Genomic DNA, 20,670 nt, shown 5'->3' with positions numbered 1-20,670 from the left:
TACGCTACTCATCATTTCCCACAGAACAATAATATGCCACAATTTATTCAGCCATCCTCCAATTGATGAATATTCTCTGTTACCAATTTTTTGCTCTGAGAAGAGAGTTACTTAAATATTTTTGTACACATAGGTCCTTAAAAAAAATCTCTTTTAGGATTCATGTGACTATTTGTAGTGGTATTGTTGTCAAAGGATATGCATGATTTTATAGTCCTTTGGGCATAGTTCGTATCTTTTTTTTCATTTATCAATGGGGCACGGCTTTTATTTTTTATAAATTTGACTCAATTCCCTTTATGTTTGAGAAATGAGGCCTTATGGCAACAGCAAAATTGTACGATGATCAAATCTGATAGATGTGGCTCTTCTCAACAATGAGATGATTCAGGCCAGTTCCAATGCTCTTATGATGAAGAGAGCCATCCGCACCCAGAGAGAGAACTATGGAGACTGAGTACAGATCACAACATAGTATTTTCACTTTTTTGTTGTTGTTTGCTTGCATTTTGTTTTCTCATTTTTTTTTTCTTTTTGACCTGATTTTTCTTGTGCAGCATGATAATTATGAAAATATGTATAGAAGAATTGTACATGTTTGATATATATTAGATTACTTACCATCTAGGGGAGGGGATGGGGGGAGAGGAGGGAAAATTTTTGGAACACAAGGTTTTGCAAGGGTGAATTTTGAAAATTATTTATGCATATGTTTTGAAAACAAAAATCTTTAATAGAAAAAAAGAAATGAGGACTTATCAGACAAACTTGGTTCAAAATTCTTTTGATAATTACTATTGCTAACTTCCCCCCATTTATTGTGTTTTTTATCTCCTTTAACCCTGTTCCTTCTCAAAGGTATTTTACTACTGACCACTCTCTCCCCCAATATGCCCTAAATTCTATCACCCTTCCTTCTTCCTATATCCCGTTCCCTCCTATTTTCCTGAAGGGTAAGATATATTTCTATACCCATATTGAGTGTGTATGTTATTTCCTCTTTGAGCTAATTCTGATGAGGGTAAGGTTCACTCCCTTTCCTTCTTCACCTCTTCTCCTCCACTATAAAAGCTTTCCCCCCCTCTTTTTATGGCACATAATTTACAACATTCCACTTTCTCCTTTCCCTTTCTCCTAGTATATTCCTCTCTCACCCTTTAATTTATTTTCTCTTTTTTTTCAGATATTAAGAGATAAAGAATTTAGATCAGTAAGAATTATATTTAGAAGAGATGGAAGCTTCTAGGTCTCATACTGATTATTTCTTTCTAAGCAAAATTAGATAGCTGTAATATAACTCACCCCATCCCACATACGTTTAAAAAGTCCTGCCTACCTGTGAATCCTCTTGCCTACCAGTCCAACATCAAATATGTCTTAAAAGCTTATCTGTGACAAGAGTGCTCTAATTAGAAGAAAATGGGGCAAGTTACTTGAAAAACCAGTTGACCCTGTGGTTTAAAAAATGTACTGTAGATAGGCATGTTTGATACTACAGATGCTTAAGGCAGGGAGATTCACATTGGGTATGACTCTCCAACCAAATGTAAATCTTTCATTAACAATCTATAAATTTTTTTCACACTCCACAGTATATACCTTGGTCATGTGATTTTTTTGGTTAATGATCACTGAAAATGTGGCTTTAGGGTCACATAACAAAAGTCTCTTTCTTCAGAACATTTAGCAATACATACCTTTCCTAAGGCTATAGTTTAAAAAGATAAGTGGGTAAATAACTCTGAATCTGCTAAAATTCCTTATTCTTGAAAATAGCTACTCCACAAGAGAATGTTTTCTTTTTTCATTCATGTAGAGAGCCAGTTTTGAATAAGTTCATGAACAGCTAGAGTCTGGTCCAGGTATTCATAATTATAAAGACATATTTGGTAAAATTAGAATAATCTTTTTTTTTAAGTATCACTGGTTGGTTATTGTCTGTTATGATTCTTACAAGGTACTAAGACTATAGAATTGATCTGATCCTACAAGGAGATGTTATGGGCCAGAGCTTGAAACAAAGTACTAAATAGAATTGAGGAGACAATGGTTAAATCTAATTTAGCATTGATTTAATCCTACAATAAATCATGGTTTCCTAGTGATATAATGATTGATGTATACTCAGTGTACAGCATATAAGCAAGAAGCTCACAGGGTCAGACACAGAAGCCCACTAGAAACTCTCAGAGGAGGAAACAGATTGATTCCAACTTCTACCTTTCTGCTGGCTGGAGGCTTTGGAGTCAGAGAAAGCTAGAGGCTGAAGTTGGCAGAAGCAAAGGACAAGCAACAGGACAAGCTCTTGGAACCAAGGAGAGAGACAGGCCTCTAAGAAAACTAACCAGGCTATTTTGAAGGAGACAATAAAGGATTTGGATTTTAACTCCTGGCTGCATTTGAGGTGATTATTGATCAGAACTGAAAGGAAGGTTGCCTCCAGAAGCCCCCCAGGAAACCTGCTCCCAGAGAACATTATAATTTAGAGAAGAGAACACTATAGCTGTCCTTTGTTTGTTTTTTTTATTATTATGGTTTTTTATTTACAAGATATATGCAAGGGTAATTTTTCAGCATTGACAATTGTAAAACCTTTTGTTCCAATTTTTCCCCTCCTTCCCCTTTCCCCCTCCCCCAGATGGCAAGTTGACCAAAAATTAGAATAATCTTGATGGAGAATGCATGCAACAGGATCAAGACATTTTAACTATACTATTTACCCTTCAACAATGAACTAAAGACATACTTGAGGTAATTACATTAGTATAATAATTTGTTCTGTTTACCACTCTTGTTTCCAGTGGAGCTGGACTTCAACACTTTCATTCATTTATTCATTTTTCAGCATTCATTTTTGTAATATTTTGAGTTCCAAATTTTTTTCTCCCTTGACCCCTCCTCAAAACTGCAAGCAATCTGATATAGTTTATAGGTGTACAATCATTTTAAGTTATTAAATGAATCATGTTGTGAAAGAAAAATTAGAACAAAAGGGAAAAACCATGAGAAAGAAAAAGCAAACAACAAAAAAGATGAAAATCATAAGCTTTAATCTGCATTCAGTCTTCATAATTCTCTTTCCAGATGCAGATGGCATTTTCCATCCCAAGTCTTGGTATTGTCTTGGGATCAATGTATTGTTGAGAAAAGCCAAGTCTATCATTGTTGGATCATAATCTTCTTACTGTGTACAATGTTCTTTTGGTTTTGCTTACTTAACTTAGCTAAGTCTTTCCGGGCTTCCTTTTAGCTTTTTCTGTTCATCATTTCTTATAGAACAATAATATTCCATTACATTCATATACCTACCATAACTTATTCAGCCATTCCTCAATTGATGGATACCCACTCAATTTCCAATTCCTTGCCACTATAAAAAGAGCTGCTGCAAACATTTTGCACATGGATCCTTTCCCCTATTTTATGATCTCTCTGGGATATAAATCCAGAAGTGACACAGCTGGATCAAAGGGTACGCACAGTTTTATAGCCCTTTGGGCACAGTTTCAAATTGCTCTCCAGAATGGTCAGATCATTTCCCAACTCCACCAACAATTATGCTGATGATTTTCCCACATACTTGTACAGTCCTAACTTTCTCCTAACTTCCAAACTATGATTTCCAGCTCCCTATTTGATATCTTAAACTGGTGGTCCAGTACGCATCTTAAATCTAACATCCAAAACTGAACTAAATCTCTCCCTACCATCCCACACTGCTCCTTCCTTCCAATTTTTCTATTACTTTTAAGGGCACTACCAACCTTCCAGTCATCCAGGCTCACAACCCAAGTGACATTATCAATTTCTTACTTTCTCACCCCTCACATCAAGTCAGTCACTAAATCTTGACTCTATTGTCATAACACATCTCCTACATACCTCCTTATCTCCTCTGAAACTGCCGCCCTGTTGCAATTGCTTCTACCTCATCACCTTATGCATGGATTATTGCAATACCCTTGCTGGTTATTCTCCATGCTTCAAGTCTCTCCCAACAATTTATCATTCACTCAGATGTCCTCTCCATTCAGTAAATTCCAGAGGGCTTTTTATCACCTACAGGATCAAATATAAAATTCTATTTGTCTTTTAAAAACCCTTTGTAACCTTCCCTCTTCCATCACTTTTCAATCCTCTTATACTTTATCCTTACTTACTGTGTCACCCAGTGACATTGATTTTAGCTGTATTCCCTGAACTTCCTCTATCATCTCCTGACTCCAGGCATTTTCTCCAGCTTTCCTCTATCCCTGAAATGTTCTCTCTCCTTATCTCTGCCTCCTGGCTTCTTTAAAGTCCCAGCTAAAATACAGTCTTCTATTAGTAGCCTTTCCTTACCATGCCTTTCCCTTGAAGTGAGCAGTACCAAGAGAATATTGTACACAGTAACAACAAAACTATTATGATCAACAATGCCAGCTTGGCCCTTCTTAACAATACATTGATCAAAGAAGACTTGGGATGGAAAATGTCATCTGCATACAAAGAGAGAACTATGAAGACTGAATGCATATCAGAGTTGATTATCTCCAATTTATCCATATATTACTAGTTAGAACATAATTGCTTACATGTTGCCTTCTTGAAAGAAGGGACTATTTTTTGTCTTAGTATGATCTTTGACATAGTGAAGTGCTTAATAAACGCTTACTAACTGAATTGCTTTGTGTGAAGCACTGTAAGTTCTGGAGATCTAAAAATATATGGAGGTGGAATACACACGAATAATTAGTACCAAAAATAAGATAAATATAAAAGTTTTAATAAAAGTGTCATAAGATATATCAAGGAGGAAAGATTATTTTTATCTGAGGCTGCGATCAAGCAAGTATTCACTGAGAAAGTGGTATCTGAGTAGCCTCTTCTCTGTGGCTCCTAGAAGCTTTACTCCGGTAAAATCATTTCAGTGGATTTAGGGTAACCAACAGGTCTCAAATCTGTTGGTGAATTAGGGGGATGTTTACCCCAAGCATGTGAAGACTTCCTCCTGTTGAAGCAGCAGATGAGAAGAATTTGTTCCAATGTCATGAAGCAAGTGTTGTGGAGCGCCTAAAGCTTGGTCAGATATTGACCACCAAAGTTTTGGCCACTGCCATTGCATCCTGAGCCATCATCTGGACTTTTGTCCTACCACTGGACTTCAGTGATTCTATAAGAAAGGGTAAGGCCTATGACTTTGTGATTATCCCTCACTTAAATTCAATTCACACACAAGTGAAGACAATACTTCAAGAGGTCATTAGTCTGCTTCAGAAATGAAGGACAAAAAATAAGATGAAGAAAAGGATGGTTTTTGACAGAAAGAACTTATATGCACATCCATGCACATATCATATGTATTTACAATATATATGAATATGTATATATATGTATATATGTGCACATAGATACTCAGATACATTTAGTATTGCAGCCACACTAGACTATTTCCAACTTTATTCTTAAATCTCATTATTGTGTTTTCTCATCTTCATGCCTTTCCTCAATATTGTGCCACCCTCCCCCCCCCAAGTATGAAATGGATGCCTTAGAACTTCTTTATTTTGTTGAAACCCTGTCTCAAAGATGATAACTCTAGCATGCAGCCTTTTCTGAATCTTTTTCTTCTCCCTCTGCCAACTGAAAATTTTCTCCTTACAACTCTCCTACCTTTTCAGGTTTCTCACACTTAATTTTCCTCTGCATATTCTGTGATCCAGTTATAATGGCTTCTTTGTAGTTCTTTGAACATGACACTGCATCTCTACTCCATGTTTTTTCATTGCCTGGCCCCTCATGACTGAAAAGAACTTCAAACTCTATCTTTTGATTTTCTTTTTTTTTTTTTTTTTTGTAATTTTTTTTTTATTTAATAGCCTTTTATTTACAGGATATATACATGGGTAACTTTACAGCATTAACAATTGCCAAACCTCTTGTTCAATTTTTCACCTCTTACCCCCCCACCCCTCCCTAGATGGCAGGATGACCAGTAGATGTTAAATATATTAAAATATAAATTAGATACACAATAAGTATACCTGACCAAAACGTTATTTTGCTGTACAAAAAGAATCAGACTCTGAAATATTGTACAATTAGCTTGTGAAGGAAATCAAAAATGCAGGTGTGCATAAATATAGGGATTGGGAATTCAATGTAATGGTTTTTAGTCATCTCCCAGAGTTCTTTCTCTGGGCATAGCTGGTTCAGTTCATTACTGCTCCATTAGAAATGATTTGGTTGATCTCGTTGCTGAGGATGGCCTGGTCCATCAGAACTGGTCATCATATAGTATTGTTGTTGAAGTATATAATGATCTCCTGGTCCTGCTCATTTCACTCAGCATCAGTTCGTGTAAGTCTCTCCAGGCCTTTCTGAAATTATCCTGTTGGTCATTTCTTACAGAACAGTAATATTCCATAATATTCACATACCACAATTTATTCAGCCATTCTCCAACTGATGGACATCCATTCAGTTTCAGTTTTTAGCCACTCTGAAAAGGGCTGCCACAAACATTCGTGCACATACAGGTCCCTTTCCCTTCTTTATAATCTCTTTGGGATATAATCCCAGTAGTAACACTGCTGGATCAAAGGGTATGCACAGTTTGATAACTTTTGAGCATAGTTCAAACTACTCTCCAAAATGGTCGGATTCGTTCACAACTCCACCACAATGCATCAATGTCCCAGTTTTCCCGCATCCCTCCAACAATCATCATTATTTTTCCTGTCATCTTAGCCAATCTGACAGGTGTGTAGTGAGTATCTTAGAGTTGTCTTAATTTGCATTTCTCTGATTAATAATGACTTGGAGCATCTTTTCATATGACTAGAAATAGTTTCAATTTCTTCATCTGAGAATTGTCTGTTCATATCCTTTGACCATTTTCAATTGGAGAATGAGCTTGATTTTTTATAAATTAGAGTTAATTCTCTATATATTTTGGAAATGAGGCCTTTATCAGAACCTTTGACTGTAAAATATTTTCCCAGTTTATTGCTTCCCTTCTAATCTTGTCTGCATTAGTTTTGTTTGTACAAAAACTTTTCAGTTTGGTATAATCGAAATTTTCTATTTTGTGATCAGTAATGGTCTATAGTTCTGCTTTGGTCATAAAGACCTTCCCCTTCCACAGGTCTGAGAGGTAAACTATCCTATGTTCCTCTAATTTATTAATAATTTCATTCTTTATGCCTAGGTCATGAACCTATTTTGACCTTATCTTGGTGTACGGCGTTAAGTATGGATCAATGCCTAGTTTCTGCCATATTAGTTTCCAATTTTCCCAGCAATTTTTATCAAACAGTAAGTTCTTATCCCAAAAGCTGGGATCTTTGGGTTTGTCAAAGACTAGGTTGCTATATTTGTTGACTGTTTTGTCCCTTGAACCTAATCTATTCCACTGATCAACTATTCTATTCCTTAGCCAATACCAAATAGTTTTGGTAACTGCTGCTCTATAATATAATTTTAGATCTGGTACAGCTAAGCCACCATCATTTGATTTTTTTTTCATTAATTCCCTTGAAATTCTTGACCTTTTGTTTTTCCATATGAACTTTGTTGTTATTTTTTCTAGGTCATTAAAATTATCTTTTGATTTTCTTAAAGACAACTCAAATCCCACCTTTGGTAAAAGGTCTTTGTCTACTCTGTTTTGCCATTCCTTAATGTTCTTCCTATTTCCCACTTCTTGCCTTCCCTTTGGGTTATCTCCCATTTAAACAGAATCGATCTTGTTTGCATGTCATTTCCTCCATTAGACTGGGTATTTCTTCAGGTCAGGAACTATATTTTTGTCTTTCTTTGCACACCTAGCGCTTAGCTTGGCACATAGCTTAATAAATATTTGTTGATGGACTGTCCAAACTTATCAGCACTTTGTCAGGAACCATCTTTTTCACTCAACTCCCTTGGATTTGTGATCTTATCCTTCCTCTTTAGATAGTGATGTCCTTGAGAGCTGTATCCGATGTGCCTAAGTAAAAGAATTTTTAAATGTTTATTTAACTATATTAAAAAGCACAGAGAAATACAGAGGAAGAAGAGGTCAAGTAAGAAAGGCTTGATAGAGGAAATCTTTGAGCTGGGCTTATTTGCCTTTTTGTAAAAATTGAAGGAGCTGGTTTAATTAAATTTTTATTGTTGCTTAAAACAAATAACACTCTGAGACAACTGGATGGTGCAGTGGATAGAGCATTAGCTCTGGAGTCAGAAAGACCTGAGTTTAAATCTGGCCTCATACACTTACCACTTATATGTGACTCTGGGCAAGCCACTTAATTAACCCCAATTGCCTTACAAAAACAACAACAAAAAACACCATCCCGGACATTTAGGTTCAAATTATTCTCTAAGTAAAATTAAATTTGATTATGCTAATTCATTCTAATTTTGGGAAGTCAAGTTGAATGCTTTAAAAAATCTGAACTGTATTATTTCTAAAAGATTTCATTACTTACAAGTAATTCAAACCAGGCTTCTATTAGAGGTCCTTAGGGAACTTACACTAATAAATAAATAAATATATATATATATATATATATATATATATATATATACACACATATTACACATACTCAGACATATATATGTATACATGTATATATATGTATAACTTCAAGTATAGGACTCTCACACACCTTATAAATCCTGTTTGTGCCATTTTCATTATGAAGAAAGTCCAGTAGAAGGTAAGCTAACCTAGTTCTTGGTCTAGTGGACATATATTCTCAATGAACTGAGTGGGAATCAGTGGGCTTTAAAAGATACTCTAACTCTATGAATATTTGTTGGAATCATTCTGAAAAGTCACCAGGAAGTGGACAAAAGTCCCCCAACGAACCTCTAAATAAATTTCTAAGGCTTTAAGTAAGCTCTAACCATCAACTCTCTACAACTTCAACTTCTGATCTGATTTAAATTTTTTTTTTCGGGCACTCAGATTTCTGTGAATACGTCAGTGAATCAACAAGCACTTCTTAAGTGTTGACTATATGGCACTGTGCTAAGACTGGGGATTTAAAAAAAAAAAAGGCATAAATGGTGCTTACTCTCAAGGAGCTGACGCTTTAATGGGGAGAGACAACATGCAAACAACTATACATGCACAAGATAAAAAGGGTGTAAATGAGGGCTAATTTCAGAGGAAAGGCGGAGGGAGTAGAGGGGAAATCCTAGAAAAGGCATCTTGAAGAAGGTGCGATTTGAATTGAGTTTGAGAAGTTTGAGTTGTTGGAATACACAGGAGCCACCTGACAGTGGCTGCTGGAGATCCAACCCAGAATGGATCTCCTCTTGTGAGAGGATGATACAAGGAGACTGGGAGACCATTGCTGTTCTCTGACCTGAGAGACTGTTGCGTTGTCTGATCTCTCTCCTCTTCCCTCTGCCTCCAATTTATTTCATTCCCAGTCTGCAACACCTGTGTCAGCAAAGGCTGCTCTGCAACTCCTTCAGATGCTATGATCCACAGCTGTGGAGGCTCTCGGAGAATTGACCTGTCCCTTAACATTGAATGGAGGAGAGAGAACCTTCTAGGAAGGGAGGACAGCTACTGAAAATGTACAGTCAGGAGAAGAAGGGTCATGGGTGAGGGACAACACGGAGTCCAAGAACTCAGGATATAGAAATAAATACAAGAGCACTGGAAAGGTAAGCAGGAGCTGGGTTGTGAAGAGGCTAAAAAGCCAAACTGTGGATTTTGTATTTGCTCCTGGAGGTATTAAGTTGCTTATTGAGTAGGGGTCAGACCAGTCCTTTAGGAAAAACCACTTTGGTACCTAAGAGAAGCCTGGACTGAAGAGGGGAAAGCTTTGAGAAAGGAAGACCAACTAGAAGGATACGCGAATTGTCAAAGCATGAGATCATGAGGCCTGCATCAGGGTAGCAACTATATGAGTAGGAAAAGGACTTAAACAAGAGATGTTGTGAAAATATTATAATGGTTATTGGATATGTGAAATGAATGGTGAGGAACTGAGGATGACCCAAGCCAGGGTGCCCAGGAGGTTGTACTTGCAACAATAATAGGGGAAGTTTGAAAGAGAGGAAGATTTGAAAATTTTCTAATAGAAGTGTATTACTTCGAGCAGAACCATTAGAACATTGTACACAGTAACAGCAGCATTGTGTGATGACCCACTTTGATGGATTTAGCTCTTTTCAGCAATACAATGATCCAAGACAATTCTAATAAGACTTGGGATGGGAAATGCTGTCTTGCATCTAAGAGCAAGAACTATGACATCTGAATGCAAATCGAAGTATACTATTTCCATATTATTTTTTTGATTATGTTTTTTCCCTTTTGTTCTGATTCTTCTTTTACAGCATGGCTAATGCAGAAATATGTTTTATATGATTGTACATATGTATAATCTATATCAGATTGTTTACTATCCTAGAGATGGGGGAGAAAGGGAAGGAGAAAACATTTGGAAGTCAAAATCTCATAAAAGTGAATGTTGAAAATTATCTTTACATGTGATTGGAAAAAATAAATTATTATTAGTGGGGGGAAAAAAGAAGCATATCACTTCACTCTCAGTTTTTTTTTTTTTTTTTTTTTTTTTTTTTTTTTTGGGAGAACTGGCTGTGAACAAAGAGGTAGCAAATAAACCTTAATAAGGATGATTTTCTTTCTTTATGGATGTCAATGTAGAAATTCAGGATATACAGTAAACGCCTCTTCTGAGAATATGAAAGCTCCAGGAAATTACTTTATTTAAAGCAGCTGTGGTAAGGTTACAAAGTACACTTGTAGAGGAATCCAGAGCAGCCGGGAGGCAGAGTAGACTGATATAAAGATGGAAAAGGTGTGTCTAGGGGTGAGGTGGGGAAGCATAGCCCTAGGTACACAAATTTCCTGGAGAATGTCTGCTTTCCTACTAATAATGTGGGAACTATAGAAGATAAAAAGGTGAGGGGATGAGGGGAGAATGGGATGATTCTTTGTTACTTTGCTTCAATTAAATGTCTTTTGCTCTGATTTCACAGATCATCTAGTTCAGTGTAGCAAAGAGTTACCAGGTGGTGGTTCAGAGCTGTGGATTTAAATATCTCCAAAAGATACATTAGACTTGGGAGATAATCAGGAGCCTGAATCATGTGGAAATCTTTGGGGGAGACTTATTATAAACATGTACTTTTCTATGGGTTACATTTGTTTGGGAAATGAAAAAAACAAAACAAAACATGTTCCCCTAAAAGAAAATTTGAGCAATGTATAGATTCACCTCTCTGTTGAATTTCAATGATTTTATCTTATTGGTCTTGCAATGATTGATGCCACATGTACACTAGGAACTAGTGTAGGAACTAGTAAGGATAACGATGGGGGAAATAGTGCACTCAGCAGGTAATACCACATTGCTATTTACCACTACTATCTAGGTTTTATCAGAAAACATTTAAGATGGTGAGAATTATTTCTCCTTGCCCCTCCTCCCCCATTTATTTTTTCTTTCTTTAGGCTATTATTTTAATACAAGCAGTTGTATGTTTAAAAACCTTAAAATGTTCAACAAGAATTGGAAACATAGTAAATATCTTTTCTGACCCCCAATCTAGATTAATGGTTTAATTTATCTAGGAAACTATCAAGTGAGAAATCTCCATCAAGGAAGATAAAGCATTGTCCTGCTGTTTATGTCTTACAAAGTTAACTGGGGCACTTGAAAGTTAATTGAATTGTGGAGGATGACAAAATCAGTAGTGATAGAAGGTAGACCTGAACCCAAGCCTTTAATGGTTGGTTCTCCTTCCATTATATCACACTATCTCTCAATAATAATTCTAATTCTTCACATTGTGCTTTAAAGATAAATAAACATTACATCTCTGGGTGATATTAGGGAGTAATCATTATATTAAATATGCTGTAGTTGTAGTGACACATTAATTAGACTGAGGTGTTTGAGACTTTGCCCCAGCACACTGAAGGCAGTGTCTAGTAAAAAGGACTAAAAAGAGATGGGTGTACCTTAACAGGTACACAACATGTATGTGTCTGTATATAGATGTACACACACACACTCACACACATATACATAATATATGTGTAAATGTAAGGGTAGGATTAATAATTAAGTCAACTCAACTTGTGATAACTAATAAGATATTCCAATAAGAGATTTTAGACTAAATGAAAAAAAGCCCTTTGGACTATAGTGATATTGTAAAAGGAGAGTGTTTGGATAGGCTGAAGAAATGTGGACTTGCAAGGTGTTGTCTCTAAATTATCCAGCTGGAGAACTGGACTGATTCTAAAGATAAGAGAAAACCTGACTTTCTAGTATTTCCATAAGGAGGAACTGTCTAGGGAGAAAGGAAAGGCCTTAACTTTGGCTTGACCAAGTCTCCTCTCCCATCTCCCTTTGCCTGGAGGAGTTACTTATAAGCTGCCAGAAAATATTAGGCTTTCATCATCCTCTTGCTATTATCCTCATAGTATTTCCAGATAAGCTGATGACAATGCATGAATCTGAATCCATGGTTCCACAGGGACCTAGCAAAGAAACTACAGCTACCTAATGGGAGCTTTGTGAGTACCCCATGAATAAGAGAAAAGGACTTTTGCAGCCAGTTGTGAACCATCCCTTTTGCAACATGTCCTCACCAAAGCCTGACCATTTCCCCCTGGATTCTCTATGTATTTCTGAAAGTGTATATTTGTTTAGGGGAACATTTTGTAGGGGAACTATATTATATTGTTTTAGCAAATACCTTCTTTTAAAAACTATTTGAAACTGGTTGACAAATATACATTTGGAAGTTATCCACATTGAATGGATGAGAACTGATAAGACCACCAAGTGAGAGAGAAAAGGATTCAAAATAAAGCTAAAGTTAAAGTATTACATGAATGAGGATTTATCAAGGAAGACCATTATTGCTAATAAGATAAGTAGGAAGAAAATCAAGGAGAAGGCAGTTATCAAGAGAAGAGAGGCTCTTCAGGAGGAAATGACTGTTACATGCTATAGAGATCAAGAAGGATGAACATTAAGAAAAGACCATTTAATTTAATGATTTAGGTCAGCAACCTGATTGGTATTCATCAATTCATTCAAATTCTGAAAAACAGCATGGGGAGCAGAAAGCTAACCTTGTAGGTAAGCACCAGACTTGTTCAAGCCCAGGAACTTGTTATGTATTGGCTGTGTGCTCCTGGGCAAAACTCATATTCTAATGACTTAAATTCTTAACGCCTCAGGAAATTTTCTAAGACTGTTAAGTTGCAGAGGAGTTACTGGTATGCATTGTTAGATGGGGATTTTCCTTCTTGGCAGTTTATCACATCAGTGAAATCATGAGTCTTTCTAGGTAGTTACTCACTAGAAATGGAGGGATTAATGGTAAAGTTAACCTACTGTGGATCTCCCAAATTCCTTTCCTTTCCTTCAGCAGCAACTTTTTACACGGACATATGTTTAAGCAAGACTTTTTTGTGTATTGTTTTGAAATATTTGCAGGAGGTACTTTTTAAGTAACTGAAAGTGAATCTTTACATTTTCTACTTCCCTTAAAGATTCAGGCAAAATTGGTTTATAGTAGGGGAAAAGGCACATGAAAGCTGCTTTCATGGTAAAATCACAGGATCTCAGAGTTAGAAGGCCCTTTAGTCTAATCTATATTTGCAAACAAATTCTAAATCATTTCCCACAATTGACCAATCTCTTCCTTAACACTGTCTATGAAAAGCTCTTTCCTTTCCTTCCAATGCTTCCCTTCCATAGCTTTTAAAAATGCTTCTCTGTAACTTTCAGTGTTTACTCTTAGTTTTACCCAGTCCAAATAAAATAAATACTCTTTTTCACACAACGAAGACAGTTAACATTTTCTTTTCCAAGTCTCCTCAGGACTGAACATTCCATCCACTGGTTCATGTGTGACAAAGTCTCTAGTCTTCTCACTTTATGAGAATCAACCAACCTTCAATTTGTCTGGGTTTTATCTAAAATGTAACATTCTGAATTGAACACATTTCTCCAGATGGGGTTGGACCACGATAGGACACAGTGGGATTATAACCTCCCTCCCTTTCTGGAGATGATGCTTCTAAACACCCTAGGCTTCTTTAGCTGTCTAACTATTTTGAGCTTGTAGTCTACTAAAAACTCTAGGTCTTGTTCATGAAAACTATCGTCCATCCTATTCTTTTGATGTGATTCTTTTATTTTTAATTTTTGAGGAGGAGGTATGGTATAGTAGAATTAATGCTACATTTGGAAGCAGAGGACCTGAGTTCAAATCCTAGCTCTGATACCTTGGTTAATCTTGCTAACAAATGAGCTTCCTATAACATGAGGGAATTGAGACAGGTGACCCTTAAGTCCCTTCCATTTCTAAATCTATGGCCTGAATGTAGAACTTATATTTCTCATTATGAGATGCAGTCTAACAATCTGTTATATTTTGACTCTAATCCAATATGTGAGCTAATATTTCTTGGCTTTGTGCTATCTGCAGATTTGAGAAGTATAAAATATCATCCAAAGCACTGATAAAAATATGGAACATAAGAGAGATAAGACTAGATTCTTGGATCATTTTATTAGACCTCTCCCTCCAAGTTCAAAGATCACTTCAAGTGACCTAGGTGAGAATGGGAGTGTCCTATGCCATAAACTTTCAACAAAAGATAGATTACAGGTAGATATAACTATAGTGGCATTTAAGAATAGCGATATGAATTGAGAACTGAGACAAACTCTTTCCTCTCTGGATTGAGGAAAGCAGTTAGCTGTTTTAATTTAATCTTCTACTTTCATTTTCAAGAATCATTATCTGATGATAGTTTTCCTAGCACTATTTCAAAATAGAAAACAAAAAAGAAACCAAACTAGAAATATGTGTTAAGAGATGATTTTCTGGGCAAAGAATTCATTCTTATTTTATTCTCAGGATGGGAAAATAACTTTTTTTAGTTCTTTTTTTTTTATGTGTGTGTACTTAGAGATAAACAAAATAGATGAGGAAAAATGATTTTGAGCCTTTGCATACTTTATATAAAAGAAAAATTGTACTGAAATCAAAAACAAAAAAGAAAATATCTATTTGAAAACAAGTCACATTTATAGAATATCAATCAGATTGAAATAAATTATTTAACAAATAATACAAAGAAAAATAATTGCCACATTGAATTATAGTTCTTTGAAGAAAATGACACCTTTTATTAATCCTAAATAAATTTCTTCAGAGGTCCATGCTATTCACCTCAAGGAATTTGTAGTGTTTCAGGGTGAGTTTGCATCTTTTTCTTCTAATTCATCATCTACAACCTGAAACACAAAATAAAATGAATTAAATATTTCAAATAGTAAGTTTCAAATTGCCATTATACTGTTCTGAATATTATATGTTCATCAGAAGAAACTACTTTCTTGAATAATGTCTTCCAAATAATCTTTTCTGAGAATATAATCTCTAGCAATGTATAAGTACAAGAAAACTCCATTAAAATATTTAAGATGCCTTGATATATATATGACTGTAGATTCAAATTTACATGTTTATACTGTCATTAATAGGAAGAAGGAAAATCAAATATTTATATATAAGAAGCAAACCAGTCAACCTCCCTGGCCAAGAATAGGTTTCTCTGATATCAGTCACATAGGTGTAAGAAATGATTCCACTAGTCAGAAAAATGTTATTGGCTTTTATTCCAACTGATCCAGTTAAGCCTCTTCATTTCTCAGAGTTTTAGCACTCTCCTCTGTATAGTAGGGATAAACCTGAAAGTGCTGCAGGTACGATGTATTTTTAAAAAATATTCTAAAATTTACATGATTGTAAACCAAAACACTGTTGAAATTTCTTGCTGTGGTGGCTGTACTGGATAATTTTTAAAATTACTTTTCTTTGTCATAAGAGAAGGTTAATCTGGGGGATGGAGGAAATTGTAAAAATAATGTAAAGATATAAGGTATTACGGTATTACTAAGATATATTTCATTGCTCCCTCCTAATGAGGGAATAAGACTAGGCCTGTGTGAGGGTCCAAGCAATTCTAAGGGAAGGAAACTCATTCTAACCAAATCAGGGTTAAGATCTTATTTGCAATTTATAGTCTTAGAGTATTCTCTAAAGGGCTGCCAGGAAGAAGTTCTGGGTCCTCTGCTGTCTTTGTCTGGGCTGCTGCTCACATCTCCAGCTACTTCTCTCTGGGCTAAGCATGACAGCTGCACTGTGCTCCTTCCAAAACTACTGTTTTGGGAGTTAGGAGACTAAACGCTGCAGCCCCATCATAGTGCAGGAACTGTCCCATGACTTGCCCACCAGCCTTCAGAACTTCAGCATTGTTGTGGACTCCACCCTGACAGACTTGCACTCCTGCCTTTGCTGGGGAGGAGCTGCCCATAGCTGATGGAGGGAGATGGGTGGTATACTTGGCCAACATCACATCTCCACTTCAGTCAAGACAATAACCAAGTGTAATGAGTACCCAGCGAGTGACAAGTGCTGAAGTACTTATTTTCTCATCAAAATGCTTCAAATGCCAAATTTGATGAGTTTTGAAAGAGATGAGTACTGAGGTATCAATATACTTTGCTTCCAACAACCTCAAGACCTGGGTAGCATATTACTGACTCTATCTCACAGTTAAGTAAACTGTAGCCCAGAAAGGTGATTTGTATTAAATTAGCAAGTAGAACTAAGACCTAAGACCAAATTTTTCTTTTCCAAATTCAGGACTCCTTCTTTCCATTATATCACACCAGAGGGAAAGATCTTATAGAGTTTTGGTCATGTTGCACAAGTTGATGAATAATTCAGTAAATTATTTTCTTTGGAAAGGAAAAGAGGTCACATAAACAAAGAACTTCCTCCTTCTCACTAAGACTAGTGCAATTAAAGTGCCACTTCAAGTTCCTAACTTGAATATCATAAAACAACCACACCTAGGTTAGTGAATACAAACATTTCTTTATAAATTCATTAAGTGTCTCTTTATACTCAACATAAAATAATGATCAGGAGACTAAAGCAAAAACTAAACAATTTTGACATTATATCACACAAAGACATGTTTTGTGATGAAAAAGTAGAGGCACTTGGATTACTGAATCTAAAAACACTGTTCATTTCCAATGATATTTGTAACTGGAAAAATTAATACATTTGTAACTTGTCAACAAATTACTTTACTGCTTCCACCTACCCCGAAAACCTCCCATTTGGACACGCTCAAGAATTTCGGACCATGTACATTGCTCCAGGCTGGGATTCCTCAGGCTACTCTTAAAACCTCATAAATCCATCTATTCCAACAAAACAATTTATCAAAGACCTCAAGTAACTGGCTATTTTTCCCCAATAATTGCTGAAGAAGTAACTCAATTTTCCTCTCTAATCTAATCTAGAATTTTATGACCTACATATGACCTATAAAATAGGATTTAGGAATGATGTTCCCTCTCTCAACTTTAAAAAGAACAGGTTGTATTCTGAACAGTGTGATATAAAATACTGAACTAAAAATAAATAAGACCACAGAACTGAAAAGATAAAAGTTATTCTAACGAACCACAATCTGGTGATTCTTTTCTAAATCTCATATTCCAATACAATAGGGGTTTGCAAATAATATAAAATTTAACTGATAAGCCTTTTTCTTTTCATAGATAACACTTCTCACTCCTTACACAGCCACTACCTGAGTAGAAGACTGTAACAGCCTCCTAATTGGTTTCTCTACCTTAAATTTCTGCCAGTTCCAATCTATATTCCACACAGTTGCCAAAGACATTTTCTTTAAGCATAGTCTGTTTCCGTCACTCCACTATTGCATATACGTTTATGGCTCCCTATTATCTTGAGGAAAAAAATAAACTCCTCTGTTTGTTATTTAAAGCTCCTAAAAAATTTTGCCCCAACCCACATACTTTTCCACCTTCATTTTACCCCTTTGCCACAATTTAGGGACCAGCCATAATGGAAAAAAAACTTGTTCCTCATAAATGACATTTAAAACTCCTATCTCAAAGAGTCTTTTCATTTGATGTCTTCCATGCCTGGAACATCCTTCCTCCTTCCCTATGACTTTTGGAATACCTTATTTCCTACAAGGTTTAGCTGAAATATTGCCTTCTACATAAAGCTTTCTTGATACCCCCCCTCCCACTTCTACTACTCTTTCTCTAAATTTACTTGTATTTATTTTGTACATATTCTATACATATGCATACATACACATACATATACATACCATATGTACATTCATATTGTCTCCCCAGGTAACATGTAAATCCTCTGGGGATAGGGATTTCATTTCAGAATGGATTAAACTAGATGATTTCTAAAGTCTTTTACAATTTTGAGATTCTATGAGTGACCTTTGGTCTGTCATATTAATGACATCTAAGTCACAACTTTTATGTGTTTATGCATAATGCCTGCTATAAGGCACATTCTCAAGAAATGCTAGTTGATGAACTGATAACATATTCAAGTGGCAAAATAGTACTGATCTACCTGCTCTACACCTTCTACTTCTGGAATATAGAACTGTAGCATATTTTGGATTCCATTTTTCAGAGTGATGATGGAGCTGGGGCAGCTGGTACAGGAACCCTGCAGTTTCAGCTGTACAATGCCATCTTCAAAGCCTTTGTAGATCACATCACCTCCATCTTCCTGCACAGTTGGCCTTTGGTCAGGGAATATTTAAAAGAAACAGATTCAGAGAGAAAATGAAAAGATTCAGTAAGATTTAGGTATACACTAGCTTTATTCCAGTAAAATAAAGCTAAAGCTACGCTTCAGATAGAGAACAAGTAACCAAATTTTTTTCCAAATAAATGATAACATTTGTTTTTTAGCTAAAAGTTATTTTATACCTCCAATTTTACTTAATTGACCAAATTTTCCTTTTCAACTAAAAAATGTTTCTAAAATACTTTGGGCTTCATCATCTCATGAAATTGTACCACTATAAGCTCCAGAAAAGTGAATTTCAATTCCCTGAACTATGGCTTCCTATATTATCTCATTTACTCTCTCATTCATACTAACTCTAATCTTCATCTTTATTGTGACCTTCTAGTCCTGTAACTTCTACTTCTTTATTCTCCTAAGGCTTTCTTCTCTAATCTGGTTTTACTTGTTTCTACACTTAGTCAAATGGAACGAGATTAATTTTAACTTGCTTCAGAAAGCAAAAACAGGAACAGGGGGTAGAAATTACAGAGAAGCAGATTTCAGTCCTAAATGTTTTTATCTCCTCTTACAAATGACATAATGCTGTAGATATAATTAGATTTTTCCAAAGTGGAATGGACTACAATAGTGAGTTCTTCATCATAACTATCTTTAAAAAGTGGCTAGATGACCATTTGCTTAGGGGTAAGGGGCTGTGCTTGATTGCAAATTCCTCTTTCCAAATGGATTAAACTAGATGATCTCTAAAGTCTTTTACAACTGAGATTCTATGGTTGACCCATAGTCTGTCATATTAATGACTTCTAAATTTGAAATCCTTCATCTTTAGACTTTTCGTTGGTGTTGATCTGCTAATCCTCAACCTTGGCTAACCCATCCCCATTCCATTTCTTTGTTCCTACTTGAGCTGCTGAGAAAGTAAAAATATTGAGTTGACTTTACTCATTATAAAATATGAAGTGTAACATCATCTGGGCCCTTATTGCTAGTCATTCTATTTAATTTTTATTGGCTCCCTGTCTTATTACCTGAAGTAACTATTCTGAACCTTTAACTCTCTTAAAAATATAACCACAACCCTAACTCTCTTACTTACAAATTAACAATATTACAAATAATAACTGACAAAAGCATAGAGCGTTAGGACCACAGATCATTAAATTGGAAAAGACATTAGAGGTTATCTCTAGTCCAACTTTTTCTTTACACAGAAGAAGAAAAAGAAACTGATAGAGAATGAATGATTCTTGGGGTAATGTAATAAATCAGTATCTCAAGTTGGATTTGAACCTAGGACTCTGTTATATCCAGCGCTCTACCTTCTGTGAGGCTGCCTCATAATTAATCTTCAATGAGAAGTTTGAGGACATCTGACTGTGAGCTCTAATTTCTCTATTTTATCCCTAAGCATCATCACTCATTTTCTCCTTTCTTAGAGGTCTCATTAGTCACTCTTTGCTAAGGCTAATTCTTCTCTGAGTGTTTTTGATCCCATTGCTCTGGTGTCTTATTCTATCAGTCGTTTTCTATATCTTCAACCTGATTCTTTGTGTTGACTCCTTCCGTTCTAGCTACAAAGTTACACCTACTCAATTAAAAAAAAATTCTTAACTTGCTTTTTCTATACTATCCCCTATTTCTCTTCTGTTCATAGTCAAATTTCTGGGGAGAAAAAAAATTATACATACTACCCACTCACTGTCTAACTCCCAACTATTTGGGTTTTTCTCCCATCACTGCTGAACCTAAAATTCTTCAAAATGCATCAATGGTCTTCTAAATTATTAAATCCAATGAACCTTATTCTTCCTCACTGACTTCTCTGCAGCAAACTGATATCTGAATTACCCATTTCTTCTGGGCACTCTTTCCTCTCTTGGTTCAGATACATAACATTTTTTCCCAGTTCTCTACACCAACCTTATTAACTGCTGCTATCTTTTTTGCAATTGTCTTATGTTTGTACCAAACCTGTTAAAGTGCAGGAGTTGGAAATTCCATAAGATAGTG

At 35.7% G+C, this 20,670-nt stretch overlaps 1 protein-coding gene across 2 annotated transcripts in view; it reads right to left on the bottom strand.

Annotated features, from left to right (window-relative positions):
* Positions 1-15,025: 15,025 nt before the first annotated feature.
* The window catches only part of NFU1 (NFU1 iron-sulfur cluster scaffold), a 39,261-nt gene continuing 33,616 nt past the window's right edge, over positions 15,026-20,670 (bottom strand). For both annotated transcript variants that reach the window (XM_003758875.4, XM_012540725.3), the window contains 2 exons: positions 18,475-18,649; positions 15,026-15,278 (listed from right to left, as the gene is read on the bottom strand). In XM_003758875.4, the coding sequence (XP_003758923.1) occupies positions 15,234-15,278; positions 18,475-18,649 (220 nt within the window). In that variant the 3' untranslated portion in view covers positions 15,026-15,233. The remainder of the gene's footprint in view (positions 15,279-18,474; positions 18,650-20,670) is intronic.

The sequence above is a fragment of the Sarcophilus harrisii genome, chromosome 2 (assembly GCF_902635505.1).
Source record: "Sarcophilus harrisii chromosome 2, mSarHar1.11, whole genome shotgun sequence".
Taxonomy (NCBI): Eukaryota; Metazoa; Chordata; class Mammalia; order Dasyuromorphia; family Dasyuridae; genus Sarcophilus; species Sarcophilus harrisii.
This window is presented reverse-complemented; position numbering and strand designations above follow the sequence as displayed.